This window comes from Amblyraja radiata, chromosome 6 (genome assembly GCF_010909765.2).
Source record: "Amblyraja radiata isolate CabotCenter1 chromosome 6, sAmbRad1.1.pri, whole genome shotgun sequence".
Lineage (NCBI taxonomy): Eukaryota > Metazoa > Chordata > Chondrichthyes > Rajiformes > Rajidae > Amblyraja > Amblyraja radiata.
In genome coordinates, this window is record NC_045961.1 from 8,801,966 (window position 1) to 8,820,383 (window position 18,418).

Below are 18,418 nucleotides of genomic sequence, written 5' to 3' on the forward strand. Positions count from 1 at the left end.
ACATGTTTCCTGCCTCTAGCGTATCATGACCAGTGGGGCAAATAAGTGCAAGGTGTTGCATTTTGGGAAGTGAAACTAGGGCAGGACGTTCACAGTGAATGGCAGGGCCCTGGGTAGTGTCGTGGAGCAGAGGGATCTAGGAGTACAGGTGCATGGTTCCATGAAAGTGGTGTCACAGGACGATGGGGTGCCAGAGAAGGTTATAAGTACATTGGCCTTCATCAGTCAAAGTATTGAGTATAAAAGTCGGGACATTATGTTACAGTTGTACAAGACGTTGGCGAGGCCGCATTTGGAGTATTGTGTTCATTTTTGGTCACTGCTGTAGGAAGGATGTTATTAAGCTGGAAAGGATGCAGTGAAGATTTACGAGGATGCTGCCAGGACTCCAAGGCCTGAGGTATAGGGAGAGGTTGGCGGTTTAAGTTTAGTTTAGTTTAGAGATACAGTACGGAAACAGGGCCTTCAGCCCACACCGACCTGCGATCCACGCATATTAACACTATCCTAAACACACTAGGAACAATTTACACTTATACCAATCCAATTAACCTACTAACCTGCACGTCTTTGGAGCGTGGGTGGAAACCGAAGATCTCAGAAAAAACGTACACAGTCACGGGGAGAACGTGCAAACTCCGTACCAACAAGCACCCGTAGTCAGGATCGATCCCGCGTCTCTGGCGCTGCAAGGCAGCAAATCTACCGCTGGGCAACCCCTATTCATCTCTAGATCTGTCTATCGGTGAATTAATCTCCAGAAAGAGATGCGTTATAAAAAACCACACTCACGAGATAATTTATTTATTTTCCTAAAAAAAACTTTATTCACAGCATTCAGCAAATGGCTGATGGAAGTATGAGGACTTTTCATCAGCAGAATATCCCACACCACCACCCTGCACAGGTGTCAGAGGTCTGCACAGGTGTCAGAGGTCTGCACAAAGTCCATAGTTCGCGTCACTCATAGATGATCAGAACACCACAAAACCTTAATCACCCACAGACAACCTTCCCTCCAAAGTGCGCAAATAATGAGACACAGACTGCAGATGCTGCATTAAGCATCATTGAATGAATTACATTGATTTACAACAACAAAAAGACACAAAGTGCTGGAGTAACTCAGCTGGCCAGGCAGCATCTGTGGAGAACATGGATAGGTGACGTTTCACAGAGTGCTGGAGTAACTCAGCGGGTCAGGCAGCATCTGTGGAGAACATGGATAGGTGACGTTTCACAGAGTGCTGGAGTAACTCAGCGGGCCAGGTAGCATCTGTGGAGAACATGGATAGGTGATGATTTCAAGTCACTACCCATCACCAGAGGTGGGTTCAATCTTAAAACGTCACCTATCCATGCTGAGTTACTCCAGCACTCTGTGACTTTTTTTTGTAAACTAGCATCTGCCGTTTCTTGTTTCGAAGCTTATCCATTCGACTGACATGCACTTTCCTTGTCAAAAAAGATTCCCTTCGAATCTAAAAAGTAAACACAGAAATTGACCTGGCCAGCGAGAGGGCTGAAGTTTGCCATCTGCTGGCTATCACTTGTATACAGACAGGCATGTGTTGAAAACATGTGTTACCAACAACTGCCGCAATGAAGTTTGAAGATAGTCTCATGGATAGGCTTACCAAAAGTTCACTGAAAACCAGAGGGGAAGAAAGTACTGACAGAAATGCAAGGCAGCACGATGAACAATGTTTAAACATGCACAAGAGAACCTACTCCGACTGCGGGCCACGTTACAGTCAAGGTTTTTGAAGTGCCCCTCTTGTCCAAGTTGCCCTTTCTCAACACACAATGCGCCCAGATTCACATCTCCTAGAGTAGAGCTTCTGCTGTTATGTTTGGAAGCGTGACGATGGCTCGGTTAGCTTTCCGAGCTCCGGTTCGTGGTGCCACCGTTCACCATGAAGCCGGCTGCCAGGAGTGTTGGCGCTAGATTGCCTTCTTGAAGAATCCCATGATGGATGCCTGCTTGCCAGCTCGGACGGAGCCCGGTGACTTCTTCTCCTTCTGCCCCTTCCGTTCCTCTTTCACCCCCCCCGTGCTCTTGGCCTGGGCTGGCTTCTGCACTTGTGGTTTGGCGGCCAACTCGCCCTCGCTGTCGGTGCACGACTCGTTCTGGTAAACCTTCTCCGTCACTGTAGAGGGCAAGAAGAGATGCGTAATCTTTACTTTAGACTGTACTTCAGAGAAACAGCGCGGAAACAGGCCCTTCGGCCCACCGAATCCACGCCAACCAGCGATAACCCCGTACACTGGCACTATCCTACACAATTTACACGTAACAATGAACAATGAAACCTTTGGAAAGTGGGAGGAAACTGGAGAACCCAGAGAAAACCCACGCGGTCACAGGGAGAACGTATAAACTACATACAGACAGCACCCATAGACAATAGACAATAGGTGCAGGAGTAGGCCATTCGGCCCTTCGAGCCAGCACCGCCATTCAATGTGATCATGGCTGATCATCCCCAATCAGTACCCCGTTCCTGCCTTCTCCCCATATCCCGACTCCGTTAACTTTAAGAGCCCTATCTAGCTCTCTCTTGAAAGTATTCAGAGAACCGGCCTCCACCGCCCTCTGAGGCGGAGAATTCCACAGACTCACAACTCTCTGTGAGAAAAAGTGTTTCCTCCTTTCCGTTCTAAATGGCTTACCCCTTATTCTTAAACTGTGGCCCCTGGTTCTAGCCTCCCCCAACATCGGGAACATTTTTCCTGCCTCTAGCTGGTCCAAACCCTTGATAATCATATGTGTTTCTATAAGATCCCCTCTCATCCTTCTAAACTCCAGAGTATACAAGCCCAGGCGCTCCATTCTCTCAGCATATGACAGTCCCGCCATACCGGGAAGTAACCTTGTAAACCTACGCTGCACTCCCTCAATAGCAAGAATGTCCTTCCTCAAATTAGGGGACCAAAACTGCACACAATACTCCAGGTGTGGTCTCACTAGGATCCTATACACCTGCAGAAGGACCTCTGTTTATATACTCAACTCCCCTTGTTATAAAGGCCAATATGCCCTTCGGCCCATCGAATCCGTGCCAACCAGCAATAACCCCGTACACTAGCACTATCCTACACAATTTACAGGTAACAATTAACTTACAAACCTGTACATCTTTGGAAAGTGGGAGGAAACCGGAGAACCCGGAGAAAACCCACACAGTCACAGGGAGAATGTACAAACTACATGTACAATGTACAAACTACATACAGACAGCACCCACAGTTGGGATCGAACCCCGGTCTCTGGCACTGTAAAGCAGCAACTCTACCGCTGCGCTACCCAACATAAGATCAGTCTGAAGAAGGATCTCGACCTGAAACGTCACACATTTCTCCGCCCCAAAGATGCTGCCTCACCCGCTGAGTTTCTCCAGCTTTTTGTCTACCCCAACATAAGATATATTCTTATTATAGGGTTCACATTATGCATTGCAGTGTGACTGGCTGATCTTATAGAGATGTATTAAATGATGAGGGCAAATTAAGGGTTTGGACACGCTAGAGATGGGAAACATGTTCCCGATGTTGGGGGAGTCCAGAACCAGGAGCCAGTTTAAGAATAAGGGGTCAGCCATTTAGAACGGAGATGAGGAAACACTTTTTCACACAGAGAGTTGTCAGTCTGTGGAATTCTCTGCCTCAGAGAGCGGTGGAGGCCGGTTCTCTGGATACTTTCAAGAGAGAGCTAGATAGAGCTCTTAAAGATAGCAGAGTCAGGGGATATGAGGAGAAGGCAGGAATGGGGTACTGATTGTGGATGATCAGCCATGATCACATTGAATGGCGGTGATGGCTCGAGGGGCCGAATGGCCTAGTCCTGCACCTATTGTCTATTGAATAGATAGGGTAAATGCATAGACTTTTACCCATAGTAGGGGAATCAAGAACCAGAGGGCATGGGTTGAAGGTGAGAGGGGCAAGATTTAATAGCAATCCGAGGGGCAACATTTTCCACACAGAGGGTGGTGGGTGTATGGAACGAGCTGCCGGAGGAGGTAGTTGGGGCAGGGACTATAACAGCATTTAAAAGTCATTTGGATAGATCCATGCATAAGGAAAGTTAAGTGGGATAAGGGCCAAATGCGGGAAAGTGGGACTATCTTTTACAGAGGCCAATTAACCTTCAAAGCTGCACGTCTTTGGGATGTGGGAGGAAATCGGAACACCCGGAGGAAACCCACGCACAGGGAGAACATGCAATCTCCACACACAGTCAGCACCCGAGGTTAGGATCGAACCTGTGAGTCTGTGGAATTCTCTGACTCGGAGGGCGGTGGAGGCCGGTTCTCTGGATACTTTCGAGAGAGAGCTAGATAGGGCTCTTAAAGATAGCGGAGTCCGAGGATATGGGGAGAAGGCAGGAACGGGGTACAGATTGGGGATGATCAGCCACGATCACATTGAATTTGCGGTGCAGGCTCGAGGGGCCGAATGGCCTACTTCAGCACCTATTGTCTATGGAACCCGAGCCTCTGGCGCTGTGAGGCAGCAGGTCCAACAGCTGTGCCACCAAGTGCCTGACCCGCCAAGTTCCTCCAGCACTTTGCGCTTTGGTGAAGATTCCAATCTCGGCCGTTCCTCGTGTCTCCGCGCGCTGCGAGTTGAATCTTACCAAATTCACCCTCCTCATTCAGAAAGGTCTTGTTTTTGAGAACCCGGCGCTGCTTTCTGCTCTTCACTCCTCCTGCCTTCTAGGAGAGGTCAAAGAAAGGTGACAAAGCGAATCAGTGAACACTCCTGGCTCAAGCTCCCGTCAGGTGAAGAACAGGAAGGTAGGCAAAAATGCTGGAGAAACTCAGCAGGTGAGGCAGCATCTATGGAGTGAAGGAATAGGGTCGAGACCTGAAACGTCACCTATTCCTTCGCTCCATAGATGCTGCCTCACTCGCTGTGTTTCTGCAGCATTTATGTCTACCTTCGATTTTTCCAGCATCTGCAGTTCCTTCTTAAACAGTTGAAGAACAGCTTCAGTTTAAAACATCGAAAAATAGGTGCAGGAGTGGCCGTTCGGCCCTCCGAGCCAGCACCGCCATTCAATACGATCATGGCTGATCATCCAAAATCAGTAACGGGGGTTCCTGCTTTTCACAGACAGCCATAAGTCGACTTTGTCCAGGAAGGAACTGCAGATGCTGGTTTAAACCCAAGATAGACACACAGTGCTGGAGTAACTCAGCGGTTCAGGCTGCACCTCTGGAGAAACGAATAGGGTTTCAGTTCTAGACCCTTCTTCAGTGTCTGACGAGGGGTCTCGACCATTAATGTCGCCTATTACTTTTCTCCAGAGATGCAACCTGACCTGCTGAGTTACATCAGCTTTTTGTGTCTACATACGATTTTGTCCGCAAGCCGTAAAATACGCACACCAAAAAAAAACTTGATATGGTAACCATACCTCCAGTAACGTAATGAATTTAGAACCATTTAGACAGGAACGTGGATAGGAGAGTTTTCATTGACTCTATGAATCGCATCAAAAGCATGAGGGATATGGGCCAAATGCAAGCAGGTGGGACTAATGTAGATGGGGCATGTTGACCAGTGTGGGCAAGTTGGGCCGAAGGGCCTTTTTTCACACTGTATGACTCTATGAATGGCATCAAAAGCATGCGACGGATAAAAAAGAGAACAATTAGAAAAAGTGGACTAGGGAAACTAGTCAGAGTTGTACAACACGGAAGCAGGCCCTTTGGCCCACCTGGTCCATGCCAACCAAGTTGGCTTACTGGGCTAGTCCCATTTGGTTTAGGTTTATCATTGTCACCTGTACAGAGGTTCAGTGAAACGTTTTATTCTGCATGCGACCCAAACAGATCAGATCATTCTATACAGAAATACAACCAACTCAATCTCAAGTACAACAGGTAGAGCAAAGGGGAAGATACAGAGTGCAGAATATAGTTCTCAGCATTGTAGTGCATCAGTTCCAGAGACAAAGTCCAATGTCCGCAATGGGGTAGAGGTGAATCGGACAGGACCCTGGCTTATGGAAGGACCGTTCAGCAGCCTGATAACAGAGGGAGAGAAGCTTGCACTTGGCCCATATCCCTGTAAACAGGGGTGGGCAACCTTGTTCTGCATAGGGGCCAGGACGCATGTCTGTGAGGGGATGGCGGGCCACATCTATCACTTGTACACATGGATCCCGCCCCCAACCCGTGTTCACAGAAGGTGCGCAGCCGTGCCGGCGGCTTTGCACAGGATGCGGTACAGCCAGAGCTCGGCGCTCCGCTGTGCTTGGCGGGCCGTATTATTATGGGGAAAGAAAATCTGCCTACGGCCCGGGGTCCATAGGTTGGCGACCCCTGCTGCAAACCATCCACGTATATATCTGTTCAAATGTCTTATGAAAGTCGTAGTTGTATCCACTTCTACAACTTCCTCTGGCAGCTCATTTCAGATACGGACTACCCTCTGAGTGAATAGGTTGCCCCCCAGCTCCCTCTTAACTCTCTCCCCTCTCACTTTAAGCCTGCGCCCTCTAGTTTTAGAATCCTCCACAATGGGAAAAATATTGTGAGCGTTTACTTTATGCATGGCCTTCATGATTGATCATAAGTTCATGTCATAAGAGCAGAATTGGAACATTTGGCCCATCGAATCAACTCATGGCTGATCTATCTTTCCCTCTAAAACCCCATGCTCCTGCCTTCTCCCCATATCCCTCGACACCCTTACTGATCAAAAATTTGTCAATCACCTGTTAGACACTTTGCAACTAACCCGAGGGATGCTGCCTGACCTGCTGAGTTACTCCAGCAATCTGTGAAACGTCACCTATCCATCTTCTCCACAGATGCTGACTGACCCGCTGAGTTACCCCAGCACTCTGTGAAACGTCACCTATCCACGTTCTCCACAGATGCTGCCTGACCCGCTGAGTTACTCCAGCACTCTGTGAAACGTCACCTATCCACGTTCTCCACAGATGCTGCCTGACCCGCTGAGTTACTCCAGCACTTTGTGTCGATCTTAGGAATCTGTCAATCTCCGCTTAAAAATACTCAATAACTTGGACTTCATCTAGTTAAATAAATTCTCTCTCTCTCTCTCTCTTCCTCTCGCTCCTACAAGGTTAGTTCTGTTTGCGTTTATTTGCTTCAGTTTTGAACAAGCAGTTTGATTTCAGTTTTTTTTTTGCATTGTCAATAAACTTGCGAAAAAAAGTAAGTTATTTTTTGATTAAACCAGTTATCAGAAAAATATATTATGTTTGCCTTATGAACTTTCATTTTATGAAAGAGAAGGAAAGAGATTAATAAATATATATAATAATTTTTATGTTGGGGTTCCCCAGGACATGAAAATTATTTCAAGGGTCCCGCAAGGGTCAAAAGGTTGAGAAACGTTGTCTCAATCTCTCCTGCTACTGGAAACTTCTTCTCTGCAGGCCTGATCAAGCTGAATAATAGAGATGAAGTCTGCAAGGGGGAGGCAGAGGGGGAGCCCATTACCATTACCTCAGTGTCCTCTGCACTCTGCCAACGGCCTGGCTTAGCCGCCACCTCGGAGAAGCTTGGTGGTGATGCTTCCTCCTCACCGACTGGGGCTTCACCCTTTGGCGACGGCGTTTTCACATCAAAGGCTCCAGGAGAGTCCGCCACCACTACAGCACAAGCACAACACACCGAGTGACTTGATGGGTAATCATTTACTACTTAACACAAGTATTTAACGTTGAGACAAACGTTAATCCAAGTGGAGGCGTGGGTTCGAATCCCACATCTGACACCATGTTGGTTTGGAGTCCTTGTAATAATAAAGACCTCACACCGTGTCAGGTTATACACTGTTTATTTAGAATAAACAACTACAAGCTCTCACTCGAGAGTTCACTTCAGACTGCGGAGTGCAGTAAACCGCGACGCTAATAAGCGTAACTACAAAAGCATGACATAACATGAGCCACTAATCTACTCGTTACGCTACTAAACTCAAAGGACATCAATGGTTGCTGGGAAAAGGCAGGCGAATGGAGCTGAGAGGTGCAGATAGATCTGCCATGACTAAATGGCAGAGTAGGGTCGACAGTATCGAATGGCCTAATAATATGTCTCATTCCTATGTCTTATGAACCCATATGAGTCAAGGAAAGAGCGTTCATGTCGCGGCCCTGTTTCCACCAATCTTTCAACCACCATGTACAAGAAGCGCAAGACAGACACCATTGTATGCTGTAGATTTGGGAGCAACAACAGCAGGAGCTTAGCAAGAGATACGACTGATTGGCTCTAGCCCGAGTGGGAGGAGAGAAGTGAGTCAGAGGGGTGAAAACAGTTGAAAAGTAGAAGCCAAGCACAGGCAGACTTTACTCAGAACTGCTGTAGATTTGGGAGCAACAGCAGCAGGAGATTAGCAAGAGATACGACTGATTGGCTCTAGCCCGAGTGGGAGGAGAGAAGTGAGTCAGTGCCGGGAAAAGTTGAAAACTGAGGAATTTGTAAACTGAGGTTTGTAAATTGGTAAATCAGGCAATTTATCAGTCAATTTAAGCAAGACGGCTCTTAGCGAGCGGCAGTGAGTGAGCGGCCTTGTGAGGGAAGTGTGAGTCTTTAGCTCGAGAGTCTTCGGCGAGGAGACCACGTAATACGCTTGAGAGGTAGAGACGAAAGAAGGAGATGTCAGGCAAGCTGATTCAGTGCGATGCTTGCAGTATGTGGGAGGTTAAGGACACCGCTGGTGCCTCTGGCTGCTACAAATGCGAGAAGTGCATCCAGGTAGAGCTCCTGAAGGACCGTGTTGGGGAACTGGAGAAGCAAGTGGATGACCTCCGGTTCGTCCGAGAAACTGAGTCGTTCCTCGACAAGTCCTACAGTACGATTGTTACACCTAAGGTACTGGAAGAGAGAAGGTGGGAGACAGTGAGAAAGGGAGGGAAGCATGGAATGCCAACGTCCCCGGGTGTTGTACCTCTTGTGAACAGGTTCACCCACTTAGAAGCTGTCGGGACAGAAGACGTGTTTACACTGAGCGGCGGACTGGCTTGCGAATGCGAATAGGGCTGTTGAGCCAAACCAAAAAGGCCTAAGGCAGGCAACGCCATTGTAGTGGGAGACTCCATTATGAGAGGTACGGACAGGGGTTTCTGCGGCAACAGACGGGATGCGAGGATGGTGTGCTGCCTTCCTGGTGCCAGGATCCAGGATGTCACGGACAGAGTGCAGAAAATCCTCAAGGGCGAAGGTGAACATCCAGAAGTGGTAGTGCATGTCGGCACAAACCATGTCGGAAAGAAGGGGACGAATATTCTGCAGCGTGACTTTAGAGAGCTCGGAAAAATGCTGAAAAGCAGGACCTCCAGGGTTGTTATCTCCGGTTTGCTTCCAGTTCCTCGTGCTGGCGAGAGCAGGAACAGGGAGATACGGGACCTGAACGTGTGGCTGAGGAACTGGTGCACGGGGCAGGGATTTAGATTCTTAGATCACTGGGATCTGTTTTGGGGTAAGGGGGAACTGTACAAAAGGGACGGATTGCATCTTAACAGGTGTGGGACCAGCATTCTGGCAGGCAGGTTTGCCATTGCTACACGGGTGGTTTTAAACTGAATATGGGGGGTGGGGTGTCGAATGGGATAGTGGAGAATGGAGTTAAAGGGAAAGAGTTTCTTAAATGTGTGAGCGTAGAGACAGAGGGGTGTAAAATGAGGGTAGAAGCAATAGGTAGCAAGGTGAAAAGTAAAAGTGGCAGGCCGGCAAATCCAGGGCAAAAATCAAAAAGGGCCACTTTTTAGCATAATAGTATAAGGGGTAAGAGTGTTGTAAAAACAAGCCTGAAGGCTTTGTGTCTCAATGCAAGGAGCATTCGTAATAAGGTGGATGAGTTGAATGTGCAGATAGCTATTAACGACTATGATATAGTTGGGATCACGGAGACATGGCTCCAGGGTGACCAAGGCTGGGAGCTCAACATCCAGGGATATTCAATATTCAGGAGGGATAGACAGAAAGGGAAAGGAGGTGGGGTAGCGTTGCTGGTTAGAGAGCAGATTAATGCAATAGAAAGGAAGGACATTAGCTTTGAGGATGTGGAATCGATATGGGTAGAGCTGCGAAACACTAAGGGGCAGAAAACACTAGTGGGAGTTGTGTACAGGCCACCTAACAGTAGTAGTGGAGTTGGGGATGGCATCAAACAGGAAATTAGAAATGCGTGCAACAAAGGTAAAACAGTTATAATGGGTGACTTCAATCTACATATAGATTGGGTGAATCAAATTGGCAAGGGTGCTGAGGAAGAGGATTTCTTGGAATGTATGCGGGATAGTTTTCTAAACCAACATGTAGAGGAACCAACGAGAGAGCAGGCTATTCTAGACTGGGTATTGAGTAATGAGGAAGGGTTAGTTAGCAGTCTTGTTGTGCGTGGCCCCTTGGGCAAGAGTGACCATAATATGGTTGAGTTCTTCATTAGGATGGAGAGTGACATCGTTAATTCAGAAACAAGGGTCCTGAACTTAAAGAAAGGTAACTTTGAGGGTATGAGACGTGAATTGGCCAAGATAGACTGGCGATTGATTCTTAATGGGTTGACGGTGGATATGCAATGGAAGGCATTTAAAGACTGCATGGATGAACTACAACAATTGTTCATCCCAGTTTGGCAAAAAAATAAATCAGGGAAGGTAGTGCATCCGTGGATAACAAGGGAAATCAGGGATAGTATCAAAACAAAAGATGAAGCGTACAAATTAGCCAGAAAAAGCAGCCTACCAGAGGACTGGGAGAAATTCAGAGACCAGCAGAGGAGGACAAAGGGCTTAATTAGGAAAGGGAAAATAGATTATGAAAGAAAACTGGCAGGGAACATAAAAACTGACTGCAAAAGCTTTTATAGATATGTGAAGAGAAAAAGATTAGTTAAAACAAATGTAGGTCCCTTGCAGTCAGAAACGGGTGAATTGATCATGGGGAACAAGGACATGGCAGACCAATTGAATAACTACTTTGGTTCTGTCTTCACTAAGGAAGACATAAATAATCTGCCGGAAATAGCAGGGGACCGGGGGTCAAATGAGATGGAGGAACTGAGTGAAATCCAGGTTAGCCGGGAAGTGGTGTTAGGTAAATTGAATGGATTAAAGGCCGATAAATCCCCAGGGCCAGATAGGCTGCATCCTAGAGTACTTAAGGAAGTAGCCCCAGAAATAGTGGATGCATTAGTGATAATTTTTCAAAACTCTTTAGATTCTGGAGTAGTTCCTGAGGATTGGAGGGTAGCTAATGTAACACCACTTTTTAAAAAGGGAGGGAGAGAGAAAACGGGGAATTACAGACCAGTTAGTCTAACGTCGGTAGTGGGGAAACTGCTAGAATCAGTTATTAAAGATGGGATAGCAGCACATTTCGAAAGTGGTGAAATCATTGGACAAAGTCAGCATGGATTTATGAAGGGTAAATCATGTCTGACGAATCTTATAGAATTTTTCGAGGATGTAACTAGTAGAGTGGATAAGGGAGAACCAGTGGATGTGTTATATCTGGACTTTCAGAAGGCTTTCGACAAGGTCCCACATAAGAGATTAGTATACAAACTTAAAGCACACGGTATTGGGGGTTCAGTATTGATGTGGATAGAGAACTGGCTGGCAGACAGGAAGCAAAGTGTAGGAGTAAACGGGTCCTTTTCACAATGGCAGGCAGTGACTAGTGGGGTACCACAAGGCTCAGTTCTGGGACCCCAGCTATTTACGATATATATTAATGATTTGGACGAGGGAATTGAATGCAACATCTCCAAGTTTGCGGATGACACGAAGCTGGGGAGCAGTGTTAGCTGTGAGGAGGATGCTAGGAGGCTGCAAGGTGACTTGGATAGGCTGGGTGAGTGGGCAAATGCATGGCAGATGCAGTATAATGTGGATAAATGTGAGGTTATCCACTTTGGTGGCAAAAACAGGAAAGTAGATTATGATCTGAATGATGGCCGATTAGGAAAGGGGGAGATGCAACGAGACCTGGGTGTCATGGTACACCAGTCATTAAAAGTAGGCATGCGGGTGCAGCAGGCAGTGAAGAAGGCGAATGGTATGTTAGCATTCATAGCAAAAGGATTTGAGTATAGGAGCAGGGAAGTTCTACTGCAGTTGTACAGGGTCTTGGTGAGACCACACCTGGAGTATTGCGTACAGTTTTGGTCTCCAAATCTGAGGAAGGACATTATTGCCATAGAGGGAGTGCAGAGAAGGTTCACCAGACTGATTCCTCGGATGTCAGGACTTTCATATGAAGAAAGACTGGATAGACTCGGTTTGTACTCGCTAGAATTTAGAAGATTGAGGGGGGATCTTATAGAAACGTACAAAATTCTTAAGGGGTTGGACAGGCTAGATGCAGGAAGATTGTTCCTGATGTTGGGGAAGTCCAGAACAAGGGGTCACAGTTTAAGGATAAAGGGGAAATCTTTTAGGACCGAGATGAGGAAAACGTTTTTCACACAGAGAGTGGTGAATCCGTGGAATTCTCTCCCGCAGAAGGTAGTTGAGGCCAGTTCATTGGCTATATTTAAGAGGGAGTTAGATGTGGCCCTTGTGGCTAAAGGGATCAGGGGGTATGGAGAGAAGGCAGGTACAGGATACTGAGTTGGATGATCAGCCATGATCATATTGAATGGCGGTGCAGGCTCGAAGGGCCGAATGGCCTACTCCTGCACCTATTTTCTATGTTTCTATGTTTCTATGCAGATGCCGAGAAGTGTGTTCAGCTCTGGCTGAACAACTTCTAATCTTATGAGTGGACTAGACAAAAAGAAGGTGAACTCATAGAGTCATAGAGTGATGGTAGACACAAAAAGCTGGAGTAACTCAGCGGGACAGGCAACATCTCTGGAGTGAAGGAATGGGTGTCGTTTCAGGTAGAGACCCTTCTTCAGTCTGATGTCAGGGGAGTGGACGGGACAGGGATAGAATGTAGTCGGAGACAGTAAGACCAGTGGGAGAACTGGGAAGAGGGAGGGGATGGAGAGAGAGGGAAAGCAAGGGCTATTTGAAGTCAATGTTCATACCGCTGGGGTGTAAGCTGCCCGAGCGAAATATGAGATGGTGTTCCTCCAATTTGCGCTGGGCCTCACTCTGACAATGGAGGAGGCCCAGGACAGAAAGGTCAGTGTGGGAATGGAAGGGAGAGTTAAAGTGCTAAGTTAGAGAAGTTCTAAGCTCCAAGTTAGAGTGACAGTGCGGAATCAGGCCCTTAAGCTGAACTTGCCCACACCGACCAACATGTCCCAGCTACACTAGTCCCACCTGCCCGAGTTTGGTCCCTATCCCTCCAAACCTGATCTATCCATGTACCTGTCTAACTGTTTCCTAAATGTTGGGATAGTCCCTGCCTCAACTACCTCCTCTGGCAGCTTGTTCCATACACCCACCACCCTTTGTGTGAAAAAAGTTGACCCTCAGATTCCTATTCAATCTTTTTCCCTTCACCTTAAACCCTCGACCAGATAAGGTCCTGGACTGATAAAGTCCAGATAAGGTCTACCTGGTCCTATCAATAAGATAGATAGGAGTCTCACCCTGGTCATTCCTCCTTCCCCATGCTCATGTCGGGCAGAAGGTACGGATGCTTGAGCGTGTGCACCACCAGACACAGGAACAGCCTCTTACCCTCTCTTATATCAGGCTTCTGAACTGGTAAGCTCGGCAACATTGAAATACAGCATGGAAACAGCCTTTCGGCCCACCAAGTCCACGGTGACCACTGATCACCCGTTCACACTGGTTCTATGTTATCCCACTTTCGCATCCACTCCCTACACACAAGGGGGCAATTTACAGAGGGCCAAGTCACCTACGAACCTGCACGTTTTTTGGATGTGGGAGGAAACCGGAGCGCCTGGAGGGAACCCACGCGCTCACCGGGAGAATGCACAAACTCCATGTCGACAGTACCCAAGATCAGGATCGTACCGAGAACTCGCCCAGTATGCTAACTTGGTCAGCACCGACAGGGTAGGCCAAAGGGCATGTTTCTGGATTCCTCACATTTATCCACATTAAACTGCATCTGCCATGCATATGCCCACTCACCCAACCTGTCCAAGTCACCCAGCATCCTCATAGCATCCTCCTCACAGTTCACACTGCCACCCAGCTTTATGTCATCTGCAAATTTGCTAATATTACTTTTAATCCCGTCATCTACATTTTAGATTCTAAATTATTGATGTATATTGTAAATAGCTGTGGTCCCAGCACCGAGCCTTGCGGTACCCCACTATTCACTGCCTCCCATTCTGAAAGGGACCCGTTAATCCCTACTCTTAGTTTCCTGTCTGCCAACCAGTTCTTTATCCTTGGTAGTATCCTACCCCTAATATCATGTGCTATAATTTTGCCCACTAATCTCCTATGTGGGTCCTTATCAAAGGCTTTCTGAAAGTACAGGTACACGCCATCCACTGGCTCTCAAGATTCAAGAGTGTCCATTTTCCTACTTACAGCCTCAAAAAAATCCAGAAGATTAGTCAAGCATGATTTCCCCTTCGTAAATCCATGCTGACTCGGACCAATCCTGTTACTGCTATCCAAATGTGCCGCTATTTAATCTTTTATAATTGACTCCATCATTTTCCCCACCACTGATGTCAGGCTGACTGGTCTATAATTCCCTGTTCTCTCTCTCTCCTTTCTTAAAAGTGGGATAACATTAGCTACCCTTCAATCCACAGGAACTGATCCAGAATCTATAGAATCATGCGTCCATGATTTCTAGAGCTACTTCCTTAAGTACCCTGGGATGCAGACCATCAGGCCCTGCGGATTTATCAGCCTTCAGTCCCATCAGTCTACCCAACACCATTTCCTTCCCAATTATTAATTTCCTTCAGTTCCTCCATCACCCTAGGTCCTCTGTCCTCAAGTACATCTGGGAGATTGTTTTTGTGTCCTCCTTAGTGAAGAAGGATCCAAAGTACCTGTTCAACTCGTCTGCCATTTCCTTGGTGCCCATAATAAATTCACCTGTTTCTGTCTTCAAAGGACCCACATTTGTCACAGCAGGGTCTGATCCTACCGTCCTCGTCGCTGCTGTCCGACTGAGCCTGTCTGATCCGCCGTCGCCGCTTGGTGCAAGGTCCCTCCCCGTCGCTCGGCTGCGCTACGCCACGCTTCGTCTTCTTGTTGCTGTCGGCATGAAACGCACATTTTGGACGAGGGCTTGGAAATAAATTCCAAAACATTTCGGAGTTGTACGATTCTATCGGGGGGGGGGGGGGGGGGGGGACCTGGCGGTGAGAACGCTGGAGAGGGTCCAGAGGAGGTTTACGAGAATGATCCCAAGAATGAGTGGGTTAACATATGATGAGCGTTTGTCAGCACTGGGCCTGTACTCGTTTAGAAGAATGAGGGGGAGCCCTCATTGAAACGCACAGAATAGTGAAAGGCCTGGATAGAGTGGATGTGGAGAGGATGTTGCCACTAGTGGGAGAGTATAGAACCAGAGGCCACACAGTCAGAATAAAAGGACGTTCCTTTAGAAAGGAGATGATATTTCTTCAGAGGGTGGTGAATCTGTGAAATTCATTGCCACAGACAGCTGTGAAGGCCAAGTCAATGGATATTTGTAAGGCAGAGATTGATTAGTATGGGTGCCAGGGGTGATGGGGAGAAGGCAGGAGAATGGGTTTGAGGGAAAGATAGAAACATGGAAAATCGGTGCAGGAGTAGGCCATTCGACCCTTCAAGCCAGCACCGCCATTCAATATGATCATGGCTGATCATCCAAAATCAGTACCCCGTTTTTGCTTTGATCAGTCTGAAGAAGGGTCTCGACCCGAAACGTCACATATTCCTTCTCTCCAGAGATGCTGCCTCACCCGCTGAGTTACTCCAGCATTTTGTGTCTCCACCCGTTCCTGCTTTCTCCCCATATCACTTGATTCCTTTAGCCCCAAGAGCTATATCTAACTCTCTTGAATACATCAAGCTCAGCTATGATTGAATGGCGGAGCAGGCTTCATGGGCCAAATGGCCTAATTCTGCTTCTATCACTGATGAACTGACGGGGGGGGGAAGGGTCTGCTGCCAAGGGCTGCGGCAGGCAATAGATACCCTTGTACCTTTGTCGGCACTAACACGTGGCGACACTTGTGTACTGTCCAGGTTGTAAGCAAAACTAAACACCTCACTGTACCTCGGTACCCATGGTACGTGACAATCAGTCATTCATCTCTCATCCCACTGATCATAGCTCTCTTTCAATTTAGTCATTTTAATTTTGGTTATTCCTTGCTCCTCTCCAGACATATGAGAGTTGGCCTTGGCATCATTATCTAAACCAGTGGTTCTTAACCTGGGGCTCGGGACCCCCATGGGGGGGGGGTTGTTTGGGGCTTTACTGGGGGACATGAAGGGGCCATAAATAACATATCCATTTGTTGAGCCCATGTTTAGGAATCTAACAAAGGTACATACCACATACAGTATTTTGTTCGCGTATGTATGCCAAAAAAGGATGAACCACTGATCTAAACTTCATGATAGTGATCACTCTAACCCAACTTTGGATCTGAAGAAGGGTCTCGACCCGAAACATTGCCTTTTCCCTTTGCTCCATAGATGCTATCTCACCCGCTGAATTTCTCCAGCATTTTTGTCTACCTTCAATTTTCCAGCATTTCCTTCTTAAATAACTCTAACCCAACTGTTCCCTCGCTTACATTTGCCTCCGTTCAATTCCCTAATTTCTGAAGATAAGACACAAAATGCTGGAGTAACTCAGCGGGACAGGCAGCATCTCTGGAGAGAAGGAATGGGCGACGTTTCATGTCGAGACCCTTCCTTCCTTTGAGATTGGGCCTTTAACCCATGAATGGGCTGGGGGAAAGTTGACTCACGTTGGACTGACACCAACCTCTGTTCGTCGCCTTGCTGCCGATTATCCCGTGTTTTCTTTGCCTTCTTTGCCGTGTACTTCTCCTTCGGAGGCTTGGCTGGCACTTTCTGTGCTGCGGCGTCACCGGTCAGGGCCATTTCTTCGTCGCTCACTCCCTGCGCAGCTGGAACGTGGCTCTCTCCACCCTCAGGGGTATCTGCTTTCTCTGCAAACGCCGGGGCCGGTTTGCCGGGAGGAACCTCTTCCTTTGCGGCCTTAGACGGTGGCGATTCTTTCTCTGTGGGGTTTCAGGTACATATTAGACAATAGACAATAGGTGCAGGAGTATGCCATTTTGATGAAGCTGAATTTTAGTTAAAAATATAAGAAGATATTAAATTGGCTTCCATAACATTGTCTCCCAAGTGAGGAAGTGACAGAGAAAGAAACAGCTAGTCACATCTTTGAAGTAAGATGCCATAAACCAAATGGCCAATGTTTATGAGGGACCAAATGACAGCGAGGAAGCAGCGAAAGAGCTAGGGTGATCTCTGTGAAGATAAAATGGCATTATCCAAATGGCCAATGTTTATGAAGGACGAGAGAGAAACCAGGGAAGGAGAAAGATAAAATGTCGTAAACCAAATGGCCAATGTTATCTTGTAACATGTAAACAAAAGGCCTTTGATGTGATGCATGTGGCCATGACTAATGTCTGTGAAATGTGCTAGGGGGACAAAAAACCCTATTTAAGGCAATGTAATTCTGTTGTGCAGAGAAGTGGACGGAGGACGGTCAAGTGTCTGTATTGGTCACTTGGCTGGAATTCTCGCTCCCTTCCATCGGCCGATGTTAAGTAAAGTTTTGAACGGGTCTACCAAACAGTTGTGTGGTGTCTGTTTATTAAGAAGCAAACCTGGTTTAGTAGTTATAAAAGTAGCTTTTTCAATTTGGCCCATCGAGCCAGCATTCAATGTGACCATGGCTGATCATCCCCAATCAGTTCGCCATTCCTGCCTTCTCCCCATATCCCGACTGCTATTTTTCTATATAACCGCAATATTAACTACAGTGCTAGTAAATATCACACTGTTTATAGGACATTGAACAGTACAGCACAGGAACATGTTGAAAATTTTCGGCCACCTGCTGCAAACTGTGACGGGTGCCGACAAGTTGCCGAAAAAAATCGCGTAAGTGGGACAGGCCTTGAACGTGACATTTGCTAATCTGTACTGGTGTGACATTTGGCTGTGTTTACTGTTCTGTGGTTTCCGGAGATGAATGGTCTGTGAGTGTTGTAAAACAATTTGGGAAGAAGGAAAATTCTGAAGGTGCTTGCTATGGTTAACAGAACATCAAAAGGAAAGTCTGTATAGAAGGAGCAGATGAATCTTTGGTCATTGAACAATCTCCCAGAATGCTCCCAGAGGTCACTGTATTTGGCGGTCTTCAATAAAGTCTTGATCATCTTATCCGAACTTTGTGTTGTGTTTTAAAGTTTTCTTTCTAGACCACATGCAAAATGGAGTAACAATAGACAATAGATGCAGGAGTAAGCCATTCGACCCTTCGAACCAGCA

The 18,418-nt window shown here is 47.1% G+C and overlaps 1 protein-coding gene across 2 annotated transcripts in view; it reads right to left on the reverse strand.

Annotated features, from left to right (window-relative positions):
- Window positions 1–803: 803 nt before the first annotated feature.
- Window positions 804–18,418, reverse strand: part of pold3 (DNA polymerase delta 3, accessory subunit) — a 42,178-nt gene continuing 24,563 nt past the window's right edge. Inside the window, exons 8-12 of one of the 2 annotated variants that reach the window (XM_033022162.1) lie at window positions 16,875–17,133; window positions 15,036–15,145; window positions 7,488–7,633; window positions 4,640–4,715; window positions 804–2,150 (exon numbers count right to left, since the gene is read on the reverse strand). In XM_033022162.1, the coding sequence (XP_032878053.1) occupies window positions 1,945–2,150; window positions 4,640–4,715; window positions 7,488–7,633; window positions 15,036–15,145; window positions 16,875–17,133 (797 nt within the window). In that variant the 3' untranslated portion in view covers window positions 804–1,944. Of the gene's footprint in view, window positions 2,151–4,639; window positions 4,719–7,487; window positions 7,634–15,035; window positions 15,146–16,874; window positions 17,134–18,418 lie in introns of both variants that reach the window. The other variant, XM_033022161.1, reaches the window with a different exon arrangement.